Below are 21733 nucleotides of genomic sequence, written 5' to 3'. Positions count from 1 at the left end.
ATAAAATCAATAAATAATAATTCCACGTCATTAAAGTCATGACTTTGAAGTCACAACGCATTGCAAGTGTTATGGGGCAGTGCTGTGTTTTCAAGCACTTCACTGTGCTGCGCTGCAAGGTTTGGAGGCGGCGTTTCTCTAGAATCTGCGTGTGACGTCAGAAAGACAGCAGCCAAGAGCAGCCGGCGCAGCACGCTCTGCGTGACAGAACGCAACCATACCATACCGCTGCCAGCTGCGCGCGCTCGAAACGTGGACGCCCACGCAATCTCTGACGTTTATTATTTGGCGCGGGTTTGACGTCAGCGCGTCAGTGTTTTGTTTTTCTCAGTCTCTCAGGCGCCAAATTCGTATTTTGGACTCGTCAGGGAGCGATAAGGACAGAACTGCGTTCATAGCTAAAAAAATAGCTAACTTCAGCGACCTGGTAATTGTTGCACCGTGTTGTGTATTTATTGTGTCGCTGTTGCAGTATTTTTATATAGACTTTCAAAATTCAGTGATCGATTTGCTTGCACTAGATCGCACTGCAGTTGTGGTTTGCTTTGTTTTCAGTGGTATTTGATGCGTTTCGCGGGTTCAGCAGTACCGAAAACAATAGACACGTGTTTATCAGTAAGGTGTCAGTCAAACACGTCAAATACATACGATACCAGAACTTTCTGTCAGTTCGGTGCTGACGTGAACACAATTTAAAATGTCTGAACTAGCGGGGTACTCGCCCAGCTTCAAGAGGCCGGCGGAGATTATGCGACTGAGACGGAAGAGAGCCCGAAGTGAAGCGGGTTTGGCCTCTGGCCGAAGCAACTCTGAATCGAGCCCCGGAGGAGGGCTGTCTGGGGTCCGGCGCTTCTCCCCCGGACCTCTGCGTGGCTCCGAGTCCCGGGCCGGTGGGGTGAAGCGCAGGAACCCCTTCGCAAACATCGAGAACACGTACAGCAGCCCCAGAAAGAGGACCACCCCGGAGTGCGTCAGCGAGGCAGTGCCCGAGAGGGGCAGCGTGGAGTCACAGGGTGAGAACGCCACGTTGCGGATTCTCAGCCGGAATCCAAACCGAACAAAACCGGAGGAGCTGGACCCGTTCACCGCACGCTTACTCGGAGCCGAGGCTCTCAGTAAAGACATCAAAAAGGTACGGCGTCAGCAACGTGGTAGTGTAACTACACGAGGCATGTGGCTCGCTGACATACTCTCTATGTTTACATTTTACACATAGCACCTGCTGATGTCATGTTTAAGAGTGCATGTACTCGGTAGGATTGTCTCGGACTCTTGTTTTTGCCTGACAATATAACTCTCTTAGTGACATTATTATAGTTTCAATAAGCACCCTTTCCTATTTGAGACTGTGTTTATCAGCTCTATGGGTGACCACGTTGTTTGGTACTTAATGTCCAAGTGGATCATAGCTTCTGTTATGTTTCCAGGTCCAGGAAGCCTGCTCTCTCCCAGAGGACGAGTCCCTTTTCGAAGAGGATTTGTTCTCCGAAGCGCAGACTGCGCCTTCCCTTATAGCTGTAAGTCTTTTACATGTGCATGTATTGTCTTCACAAGTGTTTCAGAAGTCACCGAGGCGTAACGTGTGTTTCCTGGGATGCCCAGGTACAGGCAGAAGTAGCAGCCTGCTTTTATTTCATACTTGTTGCGCATAATGAAGCTCTGTGTGTTTGTGACGCTCTAAAAGACCTATACCTGGTGATGTTGCTGTCTAAGTTGTGTACTTCCACAGATAAGGACCTCCATTTCTGATCATCTGATGAGTGCAGTCCTTCATGAGTCAAATTTCATTATAGTAAAAATAAATACAATTTAGAGCCTTTGAAGCTTTCTGGCCATAGCAGTTATACAATGGCATTGTCAAGTCTTATTACTAAAAGATTAATATATTGTTAATCATACTTGTGTTAGGATCAGAGGCTTGCGCCATCTGACTCTTATACAAGTGACTATAGTAAAAGCATAGCACAGTGCAATGAAGCACAGTGAAAGCATGGCAAAGACCAGCGAGTTATGGTAAAGCATATTAATAAACATGGCACACTATGGTAAACGATGGTAAATGTATAGTACGCCCGTGGGAAACGACAGCAATCCCAGAGTCAATGGCACACTCACATGGGGCACTCATTTGAAGCCTTGTTTCAAACTCTCAGTGGATGGTTGTTTCAGAGCCCCCGAGTCCCAATCCCAGCCCTGCAGGAGCTTCCCTCAGGCTGCACAGAGTTCCCGGCTGACTGGAGTCTGAAGACACGCCTGCTGTTCACCTCCCAGCTGCCCTTCACCTGGGCAGAGCACCTGAAGGCACAGGAGGAGGCTCAGGGGCTGAGCCAGCACTGCAGGGCAGCCGTCAGCACCCTGCCACACAGCATACCGGTACTACCAGGGGAGAGGGGGCCGGCTCGCACAGTGGCACAGGCTTATTAATGATTTACTCCTGTGAACAGTATGTACATTAAACATTGTCAAAGTAGATACACAAATATAGGATCACTTACTGTAATTCAACTTTTGTACAAGTGATTTTATTTTTTTTGTACAAACTGGTAACTTCGCACTGGAGAAAAGCGATTCTTGGTGAACTTCGTCCATTGGATAATATTTTGTAGCCTTACAAACAAAGTCCCTCGTTGTGCACGAGCCGTTTTGATTCTTGATTTGTTTTACTTTGTTTTGCAGCTTGTGCTATAACTCAGCTTAATTACTTTACTGTTATATTTGGGGGGTGCTTTCCTTAGTGGAAAGTCTCTTACAGCAATAAGGCTTAATGAGTGCCCTGGTCCTCAGTTACTGACTGGACGTTTGTTGCAGGAGCCTCGGAGCAGCTCGGAGCTTCGCTGTGCCTTCCAGCAGAGCTTGGTGTACTGGCAGCACCCCGCCCTGCCCTGGCTGCAGCTCTTCCCTCGCATCGGCGCAGAGCGCAGGCTGGCCGGGAAGTGCGCGACCTGGGCTCAGGACGAGGCGCTGCAGCAGCTGCTCATGAGCGAGTGGTAAGAAACACAGGGCTGTCTCTCAGCAGTACCAGACTGCAGCATTGCATAATGCAGAGAGCATTGGCGAAGCTGAGGACTAGGAGAGGGTGTTTCATTAGATAATTCCTTTGCATCATTTATTTATATTAAGATAACCCGATACTTCCTTTTTTATTTTAGGGTACATAATGTACTATTTATATTTGATCTCATTATCCATTTTAAAGTGGTTTGTTTATGTTGCAGGTCTGTGAGCTTCACCTCCCTATACAACCTCCTGCGGTCCCGGCTCTGCCCCTATTTCTACCTCTGCACCTACCAGTTCACTGTGCTGTTCAGAGCAGCAGGGCTGGCAGGAAGCGAGGGCATCACCGCTCTGATCTCCCCCACAACCCGGGGCCTCCGGGAAGCCATGAAGATGGAGGGTGAGTGCTGGGCGGCCAGGTTGGGATCAGGGGTGACACCTGGGGTGTTCTTAATTAGTTGTGTCTGCAGGTCACGGATCTGCTGCAGCATGCTTTTTATTTGAACCTTGTACACGTTTGCTTTCTTCTAAAGTTTACAAACCAGTGGCTGATTCTTCAGGCAAGTGTACTGCATGTCCTTAAACGTGTCGTCTCAGTTTAGTATGACCTGTCTTATTGCAGTATTAATGCTCTTTATGCATAGCGAGGAGTCCAACCACAAAATCATTGGGAACTCCTTGAGGACCAACAACTGGCTTTAGTTTCTGATTCTTTTGACTCCAATAAAATATTATGTTAATCATAATCTGTCAGTCTTAAATTACTTAGCAGGTGCTATTTCCAAAACCGGTCGAAAGAAGTGATGCTCCAAATATCAAATTGGCGTCCATCAAAAAAAAAAAAAAAGATTGTACCTGTGTGTTTCCGTGCAGGTATAGAGTTCACACTACCTCTGCTGGAAGAAAGGAAGCGCAGAAACCCGGGGGGGTCCGAGCCCTCCCTAGACGGAGAGCAGGAGAGTGAGGATGGAGACGGCAATCCGTGAGTACATGCAGTAGAAACCGTTCTGGTGGAGTCGCATGAAAGCCCTGCGTATTGCTTTGTACTAACAACTACAAGTTAAGCTGTGCCGTACACTACCACAATATTTTAATATCCCCACATTCATGTCTAATTCAGGTTGTATTTTTTTGTTTGGTTTGGTTTCAGGGCCCAAGTGAACAGTGATGAAGATGATGATGAGGACGACGGTGGATTCTCTTGGCTGGAGGAGATGGGGGTTCAGGATAAGATCAAGAAACCTGACACCATTTCAATCAAACTGTATCCTTTTAAAAAGGAAGCTCCTGCACAAGGTGTTTGTGTGATGTCATGAGAACGAGGGGATGCAAGCATTGTTAGGGCTCTGTATGTGCCGTGGCAATGCATTGTGGGATTTGAATGGGTTCCTGTGCAGCTGTTCCTCCTTGACCCCCACTCCCCCAGTTGTAAAGAGCACAGCGAGGTTCGTCTGGATCACAAGCCTGAGTCGGTGGTGCTGGTGAAAGGGACCAACACCTTCACTCTGCTCAACTTCCTCATCAACTGTAAGAGCGTGGTGGCAGCGGCCGGGGCACAGGCAGGGCTGCCCCCCACCCTGCTGGCTCCTGCTGCCTTCAGAGGAGCCACCATGCAGACCCTCAAGGTAAGCAGCTACGCCACACACACCAAAACCATATGTACATACACATATATATTGTCAGTCCCATTCAGTAAGGCTAACAGGCAATTGTAATAGACTGTTTGTGGCAAATAGTATTTTTCCCATTGAATGCACCATTCTGTAACTCCTTTTAAACAGAAGAAAATCTGAATATTTGTCTGAATGTTAATGTAGCATGCGTTTTTTTTTTTTTTTTTTTTTTTTTTTTGACCGAGTGTTCAACACAGAAGTTTTCAAGAACATTTACTTAGACTATGACTTTTCTCAAATGCTATTTTCCATGTTTTCAATGTAATGCTATGTCTCTCTGAGTTGTGGGTGTCTGGTGCCGTGTGTGTGACGGTACCTCGTATTCCCCTGCAGGCGCGCAGTTCCAATGTGAAGATGCAGGTGCAGACTGGCTACAGGGACCAGTTCAGCTTGGAAATCACAGGTCCGGTCATGCCTCACTCCCTGCACAATCTGACACTCCTCCTGAAATCAGCCCAGCAAGGAGCCTTCTCCACGGGGCTGTACACTCACGAACCCACCGCTGTCTTCAACACAGACCCCCGCACCCAAGGAGAATGCACGAAGGTGACACTTAACAGCCATGATCCATGGGGGAGAGCCTTAGAACGGGCAATGTTTAATAACGGGACACATGACATTCTGGGAATTACCATGTACTAAGCTTAATTTAAAACCTGTATTTATATTGTGTTTCTTCCTGTGGTGCAGTAAGAAATCGCCTTGCACTCAAAATAAACAGTTTGTAGTGCTACACTGAGTGTGTCTCCCTCCTCTTGTCCCTGCAGGAGTCTGTGCTGCAGGATCTGGGGGGCTGCGGGCTGCACCCTGAAACTCTGCAGAAGCTGGTGGAGCCGGCCGTACTGGGGAAGTCTGCTCTGAGACAGCTTGACATGAACGAGTACAAGTACAGCTGGAAATCCTGAGACACACACAACTCCTATGCTGAATACACACTGCCAAACGGTGCTCACCCAGAAGCAGCTCCTGCCAGACACACAATCAACTGGCTTTCCCTTCTTAGCACTGCCTTTATAATGTGACAAACTGCTATGCCAGACTGCCCGCCAAAGCGGTGGAAAGAGCTGCTTACAGCCAGTATTCCCAATGGAATGGTAAATCCAGCTGCCAGACAGACTAATTAAAGCACAGGTTTACTGCTTAGCTGCTGTTCTCCCAGGCAGATCAACTGCAAGCTGTATTGTAGATGTATTGACTGCAGGTGTTTCCACAGGCAGGCTTACTGCTTGCCAGTATGAAATTGGACCTACCAGCAGATATTCTCCCAGACAGAACTACATACTGCCGTATACTGTAGCATTCTCACTGACTGGACTGCTGCCTGCTAGTGTTGGCTGTCTTACCTGAGACCTGCCCAGTAAACCTGCTCTTCAAAGCACACCACCATTTTTTTTACATCCTGTGCACGCTGGTATTAGAACCTGCCTCCTGGAAGCCCAGGGCACATATGAATAGAGCAGGTGGTTAATGTGAATTGGAATTGAAGAACATGCCAGTCTTAAAATGAACTTGGAAGGTCTTTGTTCTCCAATCCAATTTTTTAACTCACTTTTGTTTTCGTATTTATGAAATTTGTATTTGATTTCACATGCCCTGTTCATCATCTGGGTATATTTTAATTAAACTAAATACTTTCCCACTCCTCTGTGCTTCTGAAATGCTTTGGTGAAGAAGTGCCTCTGGTATGGATGATTCAGTCGATCTGTGTGATTGAACAGCCTCCTGGAGCTGCTGCTTGTTTTTCATTTTATTTAAACTCCCTTGTTGTGGGATGCAAGCTAGAATTCAGTTTTCTTTCAGTTACAGTAGTACTTCTTTATAAAATAATGGGAGTGTTTTTATTTTAGTCCCACTGCTGCTAATGATCGGTTTATTAACAGATCTGATGTTCTGGTAACTTGCTGCATAATGGAGCTTTCACTTGAAAGAATTATACATACAGCAATGCTTATGTATTTATATACGTTCTCACTGAAAGGACTGTACATGTATAATGTCATTGTACACTGTACAGTGCTACTGCATCATTTTACTTTTGATAATTAAAAGGGCATCTTCCTTTTTCCATTAAGCTCCTGTAGTACTTCTCATTCCTTCCGATTGAGGTTTATGTCTTGCGATAAAACAGGGCAGTATGAGGCACTCCATGGTGGAAAGTTGTGATTTCTGGTGCTGAATGCATGCAATTCCAGCTCCCTAGAAGCTAAAACCAGTTTCTATATTTACATAATATGTCTATAGCGACAGAATGATTCCAGATAAACAGAATGTGGAAAGTCAAGACAGATTTGATGTGTGGCATGCACTGCAGCAGAGATTGGAATTTGCTGCTCTCCTACATTTCCTTTAAAAAGTAGTCAAATTAACAAAACAGACTGACAAACATAACTAATGTGTGCAATTAAACATGTGTGAAACATGCTGTACACTGTCCAGTACAGCCATAAAGCAAACTGGAGTGGGGCTAATGGCATCATATGGAAAACAGCCATTAACTGCATTTAAGACCACATTTTTGGCCTACAAAGATTTTCTGGACATAAGTAATATGGAAAAAACAACAACAAAAAAAAAAACACACTACTGTAATAACCTTTACTGCCATTTACTTTCAAAATGACACCCTTTGGAATTACGTTAGATTATCACGGTCAAATAGACAATTTAATCTAATCACCAGCACTAAATGACATAGGTTTTTGATTAAATTAAAACCTGCACAGATTATCCAAGTCTGAACTGTTAGAGTTTCATCTAGCACCTATTTTTAGTAATCCACAGATGGTGTTTGGTGCAATCCATGATGATTCCCTGGTGTAGTGACTTATCCGCGTACAGGTTGAACAAATCAACCTCTAGTTCTGCATATTTTAATCATACTGCCTGCTTAAAGCAAGCTGCAATGAGCTGTTTCTGGGTGAAAACCATTACATTATTTATAGTTAACAGATTCCAAAAATAACACACATGTGCAGTTTCCAAAGGCAGCCTTCAAAGACCTACCAAGATTTTATTAATTTTTTTGTCACTTGCAAAGATAACAAAATATACAGACTGATCCCTAGTCATCCCAAGCCCTTACACAGAACCATCACTTGCTGGTAAAGGGAATTCCTTTGTTTTCACTCCTTATTTAAAACCACTGTGTGAACTAGGGGACATTACAAACACCAACATATTTTATTTACAAAACAACTAGAAATTAGAGGATTATTCAAAACACAGGTAGTAAAAATCCTCTACACATGAAGATGGTGAAACAGCCACACAAAGGTAAAATATTCAGGCTGAAATAAGTTGCTGGCACAGTACATCAGAGACAGGCTAGTCTAGGTCATGCAGCAGCCAGAGTTAAAGTCACTGCAGCTTAGCAGAGGAAAAAGCAAAGTGCTGAGAATTCAGAGTACAAAGGTTCCCAACACAATATGCACAGATCTGACTGCACTGTGTGTACTCAAGGTGGCGGTATAACGACACAAATCTAGGGCATAAAAAGGTCTGAAATCATCATTTGACCCTGATTTCTGTGCATTTCTTTCTCTCCTACCTCTACTGACGATGCCTGATCGAAGCCACAACACACGGTCAAGTGGCTTTTCCTCTCAAGCGGACAACTGAAACAAAAACTGTAATTTTAAAACACTGTATGCACCTGGGATCTACGAAAAAACAATCTTATTCTTTCTTGCAGATGTGAGCATTACAAAGCATGATAATTACAACAATGCTTCAACTTGGAAAAAAAGGAATAACTGAAAGTCATAATCCCCTGGCTCTCCCTTTTTGTTAGGAGCAGGAGCGATGCATGTGTGGGGGTTGGTGTCCCTGCTGCACCCCGTGTGTGTGTGTGGGGAGCTGGCTCTTAACTGCTGGCAGAAGTGAAGGTTGGCCCGTTTCCCATGCCCTCTTTGGACAACTCGCCCATGGCCTGCAGAGCCACAGTGGCCGCCATGGCCCTGGCAATCTTCTTGGTGGGACTTGCTTTGCTGGGCTGGTACTCACTTCCGTTCAACATCACCTAGGGAAGAAGAAAACCCAGTCAGCAACTCACTACAGTCCCTGTAATGCACCCGTTTAAATGGATGTAACCCAGTCAGCAACTCACTACAGCCCCTGTAATGCACCCGTTTAAATGGATGTAACCCAGTCAGCAACTCACTACAGTCCCTGTAATGCACCCGTTTAAATGGATGTAACCCAGTCAGCAACTCACTACAGTCCCTGTAATGCACCCGTTTAAATGGATGTAACCCAGTCAGCAACTCACTACAGCCCCTGTAATGCACCCGTTTAAATGGATGTAACCCAGTCAGCAACTCACTACAGCCCCTGTAATGCACCCGTTTAAATGGATGTAACCCAGTCAGCAACTCACTACAGTCCCTGTAATGCACCCGTTTAAATGGATGTAACCCAGTCAGCAACTCACTACAGTCCCTGTAATGCACCCGTTTAAATGGATGTAACCCAGTCAGCAACTCACTACAGCCCCTGTAATGCACCCGTTTAAATGGATGTAACCCAGTCAGCAACTCACTACAGTCCCTGTAATGCACCCATTTAAATGGATGTAACCCAGTCAGCAACTCACTACAGTCCCTGTAATGCACCCGTTTAAATGGATGTAACCCAGTCAGCAACTCACTACAGTCCCTGTAATGCACCCATTTAAAATCACACACACTAAGACTGCAGTGGATGGAATCTTGCATTCTAGGACCCAGCACCTGGGGTTTATATTGTAGATGTTGCACATACTTTCTATTATTGGAATGGAATGGAAAGCTGCTCACCTTGAACAGGAAGTTCTTGCGATGGTCAGGGCCGTTGTCATGAACCAGAACGAACTCGGGGGGTGACCACTTCCTCTTGTTGCAGATCTCCATCAGTGCAGAGATCGGGTGCTTCCCTGGAGTGGAGGAGGGGAGACAGACCGGGAACTAAACACGATGTTCTCCCTAATATCTCAACTCACTATCTCGGGATTGCTTTTTCATTTTTCACATCACTTTCCCGAACAAATTCTAACACTTGATGTAAAATTGAGAAGCGATTATTAAGGGGTTCTGAAAGAAAAGTAACCCACAGAAAAGCAAATGGAGATGTTAAGCATTTTAACACACTGGATTTCCATTAAAGCAAAGACAGGCTATTAGGGAGAGCATCCTGTTTGGACATGTTCCTCTATTTACATTGACATGACTGGCTTCATGAATCTACACTGCCTGCTACTAGCAGTGCCCTTGATGTGGCCTGTTTAAAATCACTGAGAACAGTAACAATAGTACAGACAGCAGTGTTAACTGGAAATAAAATCAAATAGAAACAGCACCTACCTAAGAGATCCTGCATGACGGTTAAGTTACCAGACTTTTGAGTCTTCTCCCCCTCAGCAACCAAACCTGCATGGACAGGAAACGGCTAGTTACCATGGCTGCCCTCCACAGCCTAGTTAGGCACAGTCAGGTCAGCCTCCCTGCAGCAGTCTAACAGGGTGGCCAGGAACACACTTCCTGCTTGCTGAAAGATGAGTCTAAACACCTCTTCTGAGTTCAGCCAAAATCATGCGCAAGATAACTTGAAAAACGTTTTCTTAATGGGTTTGTTTTTAAACAGCAGGACCGTGTGGCTCCAGCTTGGCTGCCCTCACCTTTGCGGTCGGTTTTGAAGTCTATCAGGATGGGCTCTGTGTTCCCCTCCCTGTACTTGCCGAGACCTTCCCCCTCTCGCCAGCCCATCTTCCTCATGAGGAACTCGCCCACCCCTCCAGCCACTGGGGCCGCCCGCAGGAACTGGTCCTGAGTGGGTGAGCGTGGGGTAGAGAGAGAGAGAGAGAGAGAGAGAGAGAGAGAGAGAGAGAGAGAGAGAGAGAGAGAGAGAGAGAGAGAGAGAGAGAGAGAGAGAGAGAGAGAGAGAGAGAGAGAGAGAGAGAGAGAGAGAGGCACACAGGGAAGAAACACAAAGTTAGCAGCCAGTCTCCACACACACCTCTACAAATCGGGTTCATACGGGCTCAGAGATTCATGTCAAAGTTTCAAACATTCGATATTAAGCCTGCTCCTGGCGATTGCTTTTTTGCTTTATCAATCAACACCTAAGTGTATTCAATTGCTAAATTTTCAATGGGCAATCTGGGGAAAGAGAGCAATTCAAGAGCACTTTGACACAAAATTCTGTCTCTGCGATTCCTTAGAAAAAGAGCTAACATTCACCTTGAACTGCAATGCAATAACTAAGCTGAAATATTAAAATCAGAACTGCTCCTCACCCATATCCACAGCTCAATAGAATTCTCCACCTACAATCATGACTTCAGACTGGGAGAACATGCAAGTGAAGCTTAGGCGGCCCTGATATTTCAAATCGGTAAAAACCGCAAAACTAGGGTTTTTTTTTTTTTTTTACTTAACTAAACCTTGAACTCTTCATTTAAAATGAACAAAGCCACTGTTCTTCAAAGGTCAGTGCTTTACACTCTGCTGCCTACAATGTAAGCAGAGCTGCTACTTCAAGACACTGCTTTGTTAATCTCAAAGAATCTCTGGCTGTCAGTATGGAAGCTCGTCCTTGATGCTAGGACCTCTCTCCCCTCCTCTCACTCCTGACCCTGGGATCACATGTCTAGACAGGCATCGTAATTACTGCAAACAGCTCAGTGCTTAGAGATAGAATTCCTGCACTTTACTTCCCATTGACATCATTCCTTATGTTTCTGTGGCATCGGCTGGAATAATATTTTTTGTGTGCGTGTACAAGTCAGTGTAAGAGGAGGGCTGCAATATAGGGATAAAGATCATTATAAAGATGTGGCTACACATCTATGACCCGGAGAGTGATCTCAGCCCTGGTCCATGTAGGGAAATGTATATTGTAAATAGTGTATATTTGTTGTAATTAATGAATGAAGTACCTGACGCTCCTGGCAGAGCCTGCCTGTTGTGTGTGATTGCCAGGTGTGGACTCTAAATCAGCAGGTAGGTCTGTTACAGCGAGGCATCACGTATAAAAAAGGTTCCACTTATTCACCTTGTGGCTACTGCGAAACCAAAGCCAGCTGGGCTAAACAAAATGCTGAAATTCGCCTATGTGTGTTTGTGTGTGTAAGAGAGAGCAAGTAAGAACCACAACTAGGGCTGGATACCGAAGCGTGAGTAAGCGAGTCGAAACCGCCTACAGCTGGGTGAGTAGCCAGAGTTAGTTTACTATTGAACAGAGAAGATTAGTTCAGAGATTGTAGATCGCACCAAAATCTTCATACACCGTGTTGTATGTACTTTGTGCGCTACCATTGCTGGTAGTGTCACGTGAGCTGTTCAGTGTGTTGACATGTAAATAAATCTTGTTTGCCTGTGGGGTATATCAGCTTCAACCTCCGTCTCGATCTCCTGCCTCTGAGTCAGCAGCAAATGCACCCACCCACATGGCAGACAGCTACCCTGTCACAAGCATTAATACCCTGTATCTTTCTAAACAAAGGATTTTGGAGCGCTACCTAATGAAAGCTGAATCTCAAAACAATAATTGTGTAAATATAGTAGTTGTTACAGCTGTGTATAATGGTATTTAAAACAGGATTCATTTATCTGACATATCCGCTCTTAATCTGGTCCCACCGCAGTAGGATATGCGACAGACTACTGTAGTTACTGAATCCAGATGAGATACAACCGGAAAAAACAGACAGCTACAGCATTGTCCTGGCTGGAAAGAGGAATTCATGGGGGAAGGAGAGGGTCCAGGCATCAAGTGGCAATACTGTAAGCAGACATGTTTGAATCAAGTCTTAACACAGTAAAACGGCACTCCACAAATCCTCAAAATGCATAGCTATTAATTTATATATATACATCCACACATATATATATATATAATGATTTATTGTTTGCGTACGTACCTAGGCCTCAACGGCCGTGGTCTGTTGTGATTAGAAGGGCCTGACAGTGACCATGGCAACAAGGCAGCTACAAGGATTGACCCTGCAACAAGTTTCCATACAGAGGGGTGAAAGTTCACAGGTCAGTCTGTGAACGTTCACCTCTCTCCTCTACTCAACCCACCCCAAACAGACACACGCCCCCTTTACTAGAAACCACTGCTAAAATTACCAGGTAGCCAGGCGTCTCTTCTTTATAGTCATACACGCGGACAACCCACATTTAATTGAAAACTCCATAAACCGCACGTAGTGAAGCTGTTTATAGTGCATGTCTGTTAGATTTTAAGGTCTTCATGTTACCGGTGCAAAGCTGAGTGCACAATACAAGGTGTGCATATAAAACACTCTCTTAAGCATAAAGCAAAAAGCCTGGATGATCTTTGTTTTGGGGGGAGGGAATACTAGGAGGATCAGAGCTCATGGAAACACAGGATGCCTTTTCAGTTCAGGTCGGGTCCACCTCTTGCCCAGTTTGGCGCTCTGCTAGGAACCCCGTCATCTTCACAGCAGCTGCGGTAGCCTCAGTCAGTACAGCTGGCAGTGGGCGGTGCTACGGGGGTACTTACTTCCAGTTTTCCTCCTCCCCTCTCTTTCCCAAGGAACCTCTTTATACCAAAGAGGCCACCATGCAGAGCCTGATAGAAACCCCCAGTCACAGGGGCCCAGGGGTTCCCATCCTGTTTTGTACCTGCTTTGATAGAATTTCAACATCAACATCTGTTTTATTATCTTCAGTGGTGTAGCCAGTTCACAAAGTAAAACATCTCTGGGAGATCAGAAATGTTGGTCTTCATGAAACCACAGACGCATCTTTAAAATGGCATCAAGTGGCACATGAATGTCACCCACATGAATGTCTAATCTCTGTGGTTAAAGCTTTAAAAAGATTATAGTTGTTTCAGTTGGGCCCTTCAAATCAGTTCTAAACTGATGAGTCAAATAAGTAATAGTGTGGTTTGCTTCCAATTATTCGTAAAGAACCAAGGGAAATATTTCAACTTGGCCGTTAGCAGCTCAGCTTCTAACAGGAACTGAACTGTAATATGCTGAAGGCTTACAAGGGGCATGCAATTGCTTCCAGTGATAGAATCTCAATGCACTTGGCAACAACCTAAGTGCAATATTTGACCAAAGTTCTAGAGTTCTGCTCTTCTTTCATGAAAACCAAACTTAAATTGACTTTTTTTAATAAACTGAAGTACATCCAGAGATTAGTGAAGTGTTTACATCAATGAAAATATCTGAAACAGACATCAGGAGATCCTTACGCTCTCAAGACAGGGTTTAACACCACTGAACATGGGCTGGGTTCAGGTAGCATTCAGCATGCTGCTGAGCAGAGGCCCAGCTTGGGTAAAAACAGAACAAACTAACTTGAAGTGAATGTTTCTGAGGTACAGCTGTGGGGTGCTCAACTGAGACAGGAAAACTAAGAGGTTTCTATTCTCAAATCTAAATGTGTGCTGCTGATCACAAATTGATTTTGTAATTAAAACACAGTGAGATGCAGGTATTGTAACAGATTATTTGGACGGAAGGATTTATCCCCTTCACCACCCCTCTTACTTTCTCACCCCAATTCATTTCACAAAATCCCATTTCAAATCAAGAGATATTAACCCAGATTTAAAAGGAGTAAAAACACAAATTTCACACTACCAGTACTCTTCTATACAAAGACAGGTTTTATAATAAATCTTGCCAGTTCCAACTTAGTAATGTTAGTGTGCACAAGCAACCCGTTTTAAACAGGATGCGTTTCACACAAGGCAATATAAAGATTATTATTATTTCACTGCACCAACACTAAATTCGTGAGACGATTATGTAGTTATTGCATGGCAAGCACTGTGTGCTGCCTGTGTCATCAAGCTGTGCTTCCCTGCTGTTTTCAAGATGTGTGCCCTGTTCTTTACTGAGCATCTGAAGATCTGTTCCAGATGCCTATGGGCTGTGCCAACCACTGGAGGTGCCCTGCGAGTTGCAGGTGGGGGGTTACTGATCAAAGGTCCTATGAAGCCTGGCTGGCTGTGGAGTGGAGGATTACCTTTCGTATCCAGGCCTGGGGTCCGCTGGAGGAGAGCTCTTCTGCAGACAGGACCTGGGCGCCGGTGCTACCTGTGAAGCGGCCCGGCAGGTTGCTGGACTGGGCCCACGCGTCCACCTGGGGAGGCAACAGCAGACCGACCGTTCACATCACAACCGCTTCGACACATTACTGTAGCTGTGTTTGCCATTAAAAACAACAAGTGGGTAAACACAGGTTTATACATAGGTAATTCTAATTGCTATCAAGGTCATCGTCTGCACATAACATCATACATTATAAAGTACAACACAGATTCATTTAGCATGATTTTCCTTTTTGTTGGAATTATTCTTGGATATAGTAGGTAAGAATCAATTTATCTGGACTAAAGGCATTACCAATGTATTGCAATGGGAAATGAAGCAGAACTACCAATCCTAATTTCACCTTGTTGCAACCCAGAGCTGCAACTAAATTAACTCTTACTGGATTGCTAACAAAATACATTGAATAGAGACAGAATATATTTGTACTTGGATCATACTGACTCACCTGTTTAAAGACGAATCTGCTGACAGACCAAGGACTGTGCACGTTACTTTTTTATTTAATTAACAATCTATAAGTGTATTTTGATGCTTCATTTCAGAAAGGACACAGCACAGTAAGTAAAGCTTACATTATTAGCATAATTTAACATTTTCCCCAATGCCTTCAGTTTCTTCAATCATTTTGAGAAACGGTAATGGCATGTATTTGTTTTATGGAGAGTTCAGAGTATCCTACGTTACCAATGTACAGTAGTTGACATGACTATTTGGCAAACTAATTCCTTTTTTTGTAATCTTAACAAAAAAAGTAATTAACATAGAATATAAAAGAAATATCCACAATTTAAGAACTACATGGTAAAAGCTGTCAAGGGCTTACCTGCTCCTGTGCTCGACTCAGCATACAAATGGCGTTGACATCGAAGGGGTTTTCTGCCAGCTTCTTCTGTGCCACGGCTCTCTCGTTCATTGCCAGCGTGATGTCCACAGGCTGGGAGAGAAAGCACCACGAATCACTAAAAGAAACGGAAACAGATCCACTTCCTTCCTCCCGCTGGGCTCCCGGCACGGGGCTCTACGCACCAAGCATCACCACTGCTTGGGGTAGAATCAGGTCAAGCACACATACACTGTGATGCTTTATAGAACAGCTTGTCAAGGATGACTGGGCAAGGGCTTGGGTACACATCACACCCATAAACATGATGTCTCTTCGGAGCCGTTACCTTTCAGTGCAGTGCAGTCCACACACGTCTGTGCAGATCATCCCTTATACTTCAGGAGTTGTAGATTGTTATTGCAAAGTACCTGGGGGGGGGGGGCAATGCATATGTACCTCATGTGTTTTGCAAAACTGTGTAGCACGAAGACAACCAATTGTTTCCACGGTACAACAGAAGATGCCCCTCAGTAGTCAAGATGGCATTCAAATCAAGCTCAGTGCCACACACACACACACACTGCAGCTAAGGGGTAGCCAGGAGACTCACCAAGCTGCCTGCTTCAATAGATACTATTAATGCACAATCAGGCATGGCACTTTTATGTGTTGGCACTTACATTTGAATTAACCACTTGACCGCTATATTGACCTTCTAGACCTCTCATAAAAAACTGGTTCTAAAGAGATGTACAAGAAAATACGACTGCCCTTGAATGGTTTCAAGAGGTCCATTGAACTAATGCAATTTCAAGTAATATAGCATTGCTCTGTGCTATAGTTAAAAGACACTGAAAGAAACTACATGTTTGTCTGACTTTCTTTTAGTGTTACTGATGTTAAGAGGCTTTCCCTCTGCTGGATACAGTCATCTGCATTACAGCGAGAATTAAAACCGCTTTCCAACTCCTCCTCCCTGCTTTGGTTCCAGAGGATTGTCAGTATCGTTTTTGAAGATCTCAATTGCCCTCCACGCCAACTGGTTCCCAATTGCTCCCTTTTTTTGTTCCACCTTTTTCCAGGATATTTTGAATTGATGTCATTGCTTTGTGCCCCTGCAGTGAATTACGTGAAGTAAAGAATTGAAGCCATGTACTTTGCGGTCTCCATCTTTACTGATAAACCACTGCACACTCACACAAACAATGATGTCTTTAACTGAAAGTGGAGTTGGAAACCCCTTGAAGCACAATGAGGCTCTAGTACAAGCCTGTGTGCAACTGGATAGAGAAGTGGGCATGGCCTGAATCAGAGACCTCGTTTTCACTGCCTGGTGCTCCTGGCAACAAAACAGGGTGTTTGCACTGCTCGCCCAAGCGGCTACATCATACTCTGTAGGCAAACTGGTAAAGCACTTTGTTAAATTGAACAATTTCACGCATGACAAGAATTTCCGAGGTTGTCCAGGTTTGGAAAAAAGCACCGAAAAGCTGTTTTGATTTCAGCGCCTAGCTGTGGGCAGCCGAAGCCTGCAGCGCCAGGCAGTGGAAATGAGTCAACGAGATTCAATAGGACTTCCAAGTTAACCTGTATTAGTTTAGTAAACTGGATTTCAGCTGGAATATCACTTCATATTCATTTTTACACACTCCATTAAGTGCAAATGGTTCCCAAGAGCATTCGTAACAGTTCCAAAGTAACCCAGGTAAAAAGCTCAACAGGCACCGTTTCAACCAAGAGATGTTGCTTCCATCGAAACGCATGAACAAAACAGGTTAAGTATAACAGGAAGACCACATTGCAAAGAGCAGAGTCTCTGTAGTTTTGAGACATTCGGTTTGAAGAGTAATGTTCCACTCCTGAAAACCGGCTGTAACACAACCGATAAGCACTCTGTGGAAGACTGCAATACTAACTTGTCCTGGGTAATGTTTTGCAACCAATGTCTTTCTTTTTTTCAGGTAGTTCTGGGCCGCTTAAGTAGCCAATCAGATGACTTGCACACAATCTATGAACTGCAGATTTTATTGGGGAATGAACCAAGTCGTCTTACAAAGAAACTGAACAAAATCATACAAAAAACCAGCTAGATTGATTTTAGGAGCTTCCTTTAATAATCAACATTGCATTATGTACAAAGCAAACAAAAGAACAGCCGACTAAAAAAAAAAAAAGTACTAAAAGGTCATTTTTATATAAAAAGACAAAAATGTGGTTACATTGGGGAGGGTGGGGGGGGGGGGGGGGGTCTACAGGAATGTGTTTTTCTATGCTGCACCTGTTTACACAAATACGGATATAAGTAATTTATTGGAGACCATTTCATTATTGTACTGAATTCAACAAGAGCTCAGTGCTCACAACACTGCAATGCAGAAAGAGGAGAATTGACAAACGATGTGTACATCTGTGAGTGTGACTCCCTGCTTGAGATTACAAAGAATGAGCATTTAGGCTACACATCACTCTAAACACCTATTCTATCTGTGGCTCAGTGTTTACAGTATGTATGTATAGACTTCAAATAGGCAGGTCAACCCAAAGGTCTACAAACCCCAAAGAAACAAGCGGCCTCACATCTCTACATGTTGTGCACCTCAGCTCTGGAGGCTTTAATGACAGCAATCAGTCTTCAGTCAAGCAGGGTGTATTGACCAACACCAGCCAAGCACAGCTCATATTTTCTGGGTGTTTTTTTTAATTAATTCCTGTTGATTTTGTTAAGGCTGAGATTTAAACATTTTGTATTTCTTTCACATTACACAACACTTGTAATGTCTGCTTAGTGGAAGTAAAAATGACATGCTCAGTCAAATTGTCTCAGCCATCAACCATTATAACAAGAAAGACGATTTCTTGTCCAAACGTTTGTCCAATTATATTACTAAGATTTGTTTTAGTTCTGCTGTATATCACTGATATAGCTTGAGTTTAACGTTTTGGATGACCTTCCAGTTCTATCTAGCGTCCTTCATCAACCTTTCATAGCCCAAAGACATCTAAAACATGAAAGAATTACATTAAAAAATCTATGCAATCAAAACACAGAACGCAATGTCTACTGCCAGACACAGACAGTATTAATACATCATTGAAGTTGGCAAATATCATAACCTGGCCTTGAAGGGATTTACTGAAGCATTATTGATTTTAAAGTCCACACAGAAAAAACGTCAGTCACTGGCTCTACAAAGAAATACTGTCTTTAGACTCAAGAATCTTGCAAAAAAAGCAACCCTGCCATGTTTTCAACTAGGTTTACAATAGTTTGGGCAGCTGGTGGTTCAGCAAGCAGCACACTAGCCATTGAGCCCAGACGCTCGCAGATTAAAATCTGTGATAACAAAAAAAAAAATCTTAATAAAAAAAAAATATATATATATATATATATATATATATATATATATATATTCCTAAACTGCAGGAACATCAAATCACACCCTTTATCCCTAAAATAACTAACCAACAGAAACAGCTTTCACAAAAACATTGTCTAGTTACTGGCGAGGAGGAAAACTTGCATTGTAACCATTTTAACAAAGAAATGTCCAATGGTTTGGGAAGGAGGGAAACAGCATTTGGTTTATCCATTGGTTACTCTGAGTTTCTACCCTGTATGTACACGTGTGTGTTTGTGTGCGTGTGGGTTTTTGTGTATTTTCCAGGGAAACTTTAACATCATTTTCACTGCGACTTCTCATGAGTCTCTAACATGCCGTGCATGTTCACAAGCTGTGTGAATATGTATGGGTTATTTTCCACCTCTGCAAAAATCAGCCTGTCAGTTCCAAGAGGGTACTTGCATGTGTGGGTTTCTCTCTCGCTTTGTTTGCCTTGTGAATTTTTATAGGCAGGGGAGTGAGTCCTACAGGCAAGGACTCTCCCCTTGCCTCTACCAGTGCTTGTTTGTTAAGGGGGATGAGTGATCTAAGAGTCTGAACCCCCCTGCAAGCCTGCAGAGGCAGGGGGGAGGAGCGGAGGTGTGATTCCCACCTGCACAGGTGTGTCTGTGAAGACGTCGTCCTTGCTTTCCTTCTCGGCCCCCTTGTCGACAAGAACCCACTCCCCATAGGCACCATCTCCCTCCTTCTTCCTGTGCTGCGAGCCCGAAGACACTGGGAAATCCTTGGTCAGTGCCACCTCCGTCCTGGCAGCCGGCTTCACTGAGGGGTTCTGCAGAGACAAGCAGAGCTTACAGGCAAGGCTCTCGCAACATACAGGGAAGAGTTATTTAAAAGAGCAAGTAACTTCTGTTGCTATTGTATGGGGTTTGCAATCCTTCCAAGTGGTTCTGGGTTCTGTTGCTCCAATATTGACTTCTCGCTTTTCTCTAAATCTGTCTTTACTGGGCTTGTCTGGAGAAGCCTAGGTGACTGGACTGAAAAAAAGTCTTCCTCATTCCATTCAAGCCAAGTGACAATGTGACCGTTCAATTATGACAACTATGGAGCAACATAACCCAGAACCACCCAGCAAGACTGCACCATAAAATAAGACAGCAAGAGAAATGGCTTTTCCATTCATGTAAAAACATTTAAAAGACAGATCCTGCTTTGTGACCCAAGCACTTGATTGGACCGCAGTCTATGGATGCAGTAGTGAGAACAGCAGGCTTACACTGAGACTGAAGGAAATGCCCTTAAGCTCTCCCAGCCTGGCACCCTGGCCTCCGAAGGGCTGATCCTCCTCTTCATCATCAGACACGTGCGGCTTGTTCAACACCTCATTCTCATCCTCCTTGCTCTCTGCGATCTGCTTGCACTTCTGTTAAAGCACAAACAAAATAGTTATTAACACTGGCAATTCTGTATGTTATTTTACTGTAGTACATTTTTTTTTTTTTTTTTTTAAAGACACAAATCTGTGAAATTCACAATACAGAACACATTTTTCCTTCATAAAACTAGCCATGATTTTAGTTCAATTGTCACCTAATAACCCATGTTTTTTTTTTTTTTTTAAATCTAAAATACTGCAGTAAACAGAACTGAATCATTCACTTTTTTTTTTGAATGCATGTATTCACCATGAAACTGCGTAGAGCAGGGAAGCCTGTAGTAGCAACTCATTTTGAAAATGCTCAGGTCATGGTGACCGATCATTTTGAATATTCAATGCTATAAACCTAGTAACAGATTGTGGCGGAGTGTCCCGCCCCTATATATTTATTTATTATTATTTATATTATTGTTTGCGGCGCGGATAAAAGCGCCGCGTATTTCTTATTGTGTTTATATTTAAAAACCTTGTGAGGATGCCTGGCTGATCAGCTACTGATTATTTAACTAGCTGACAGTCACGCATCCTTACAAACTCGTGCAGACTGTGGCCGAGGGGTAATAAGATAATTAACAGCTAGTTAACCCCTCGGCCAGAGTATAAGAACCTGCAGCTGTCCGTGCTGCGAGGGTGAGTGTAGAGAGGAGAGTACGGGGAGCGGAGAGAGAGAGCGTGGAGAATATAACAAACAATTGCTATATTTAGATATACTTGTTTCTGTTTATTTGTTTGGCCAAAGTGCCCCTTGGTTTCTGTTTTGTTGTTTGGTTCAAATCATTTGTTTTGTATTATTATTTATTAAATACGCTGACCGCAGTAGCGTTCAGTTTCACCCGTCCATCCACTGTTTTGGTTCCGGTACTTCCTGGTCCGTGACGTCACCACACCTCGCCACTCAACAGCTGCTCAGTCACACAGATTTAGATTTTTTTTCTGTGCATGTGTTACACTTTACTTTCAATTTGCATTAATGAAACATTGTTATTGTCTCCCCTAAACTATGCAGTATTACATTTCAGCACAATAACTCTTTATTGCAGTAATTTATTTGGTAGGACAATTGCCACAGGTGCCACCAAATTTCCTAATCTTGGAGCCCTGACAGCGTACCTCTGTGAGCTCCAGAATGGTGCTGTTGGTCACTTTCTGGACCATCTTCTTCTTCTCCTCAACAGGCGGGGGGATTGGCAGTGGTAGCGGCAGCTGCAGTATGACAGTAGGTTTCAGGCTCTGGGGTATGGGCACACCAGCCTTGGCACACATGGCAGCAGCGTTAGCTTTCGCTATCTCTAGCAGCTGGGCCTTATCTGTCAAGGAAAACACAAAAATCAATTTGGTGTTCTACCACAATGCAGTGCTTGCCTTGTTCTCAGATTACAAACAATTTCACGT

The 21733-nt window shown here is 43.9% G+C and overlaps 2 protein-coding genes across 3 annotated transcripts in view; one reads left to right on the top strand and one right to left on the bottom strand.

Annotated features, from left to right (window-relative positions):
• Positions 1 to 257: 257 nt before the first annotated feature.
• Positions 258 to 6738, top strand: LOC131737947 (protein downstream neighbor of son homolog). Its single transcript, XM_059030334.1, has 10 exons — positions 258 to 1132; positions 1428 to 1517; positions 2170 to 2373; positions 2809 to 2987; positions 3216 to 3394; positions 3868 to 3976; positions 4145 to 4258; positions 4421 to 4619; positions 5001 to 5213; positions 5435 to 6738. The coding sequence occupies exons 1-10, from the start codon at positions 698 to 700 to the stop codon at positions 5570 to 5572; spliced, it is 1860 nt and encodes a 619-aa protein (XP_058886317.1). The 5' UTR covers positions 258 to 697; the 3' UTR covers positions 5573 to 6738.
• Positions 6739 to 7637: 899 nt separating this feature from the next.
• Positions 7638 to 21733, bottom strand: part of LOC117405679 (protein SON-like) — a 25503-nt gene continuing 11407 nt past the window's right edge. For both annotated transcript variants that reach the window (XM_059030332.1, XM_059030333.1), the window contains exons 6-14: positions 21452 to 21648; positions 20180 to 20326; positions 19556 to 19735; positions 15563 to 15673; positions 14651 to 14767; positions 10318 to 10465; positions 10004 to 10069; positions 9461 to 9576; positions 7638 to 8685 (exon numbers count right to left, since the gene is read on the bottom strand). In XM_059030332.1, coding sequence (XP_058886315.1) covers positions 8530 to 8685; positions 9461 to 9576; positions 10004 to 10069; positions 10318 to 10465; positions 14651 to 14767; positions 15563 to 15673; positions 19556 to 19735; positions 20180 to 20326; positions 21452 to 21648 — 1238 coding nt within the window. In that variant the 3' untranslated portion in view covers positions 7638 to 8529. The remainder of the gene's footprint in view (positions 8686 to 9460; positions 9577 to 10003; positions 10070 to 10317; positions 10466 to 14650; positions 14768 to 15562; positions 15674 to 19555; positions 19736 to 20179; positions 20327 to 21451; positions 21649 to 21733) is intronic.

Source organism: Acipenser ruthenus, chromosome 9 (assembly GCF_902713425.1).
Source record: "Acipenser ruthenus chromosome 9, fAciRut3.2 maternal haplotype, whole genome shotgun sequence".
NCBI classification, from domain to species: domain Eukaryota; kingdom Metazoa; phylum Chordata; class Actinopteri; order Acipenseriformes; family Acipenseridae; genus Acipenser; species Acipenser ruthenus.
Note: the sequence above shows the minus strand (reverse complement) of the source record. Positions and strands in the feature narration are given on the sequence as shown.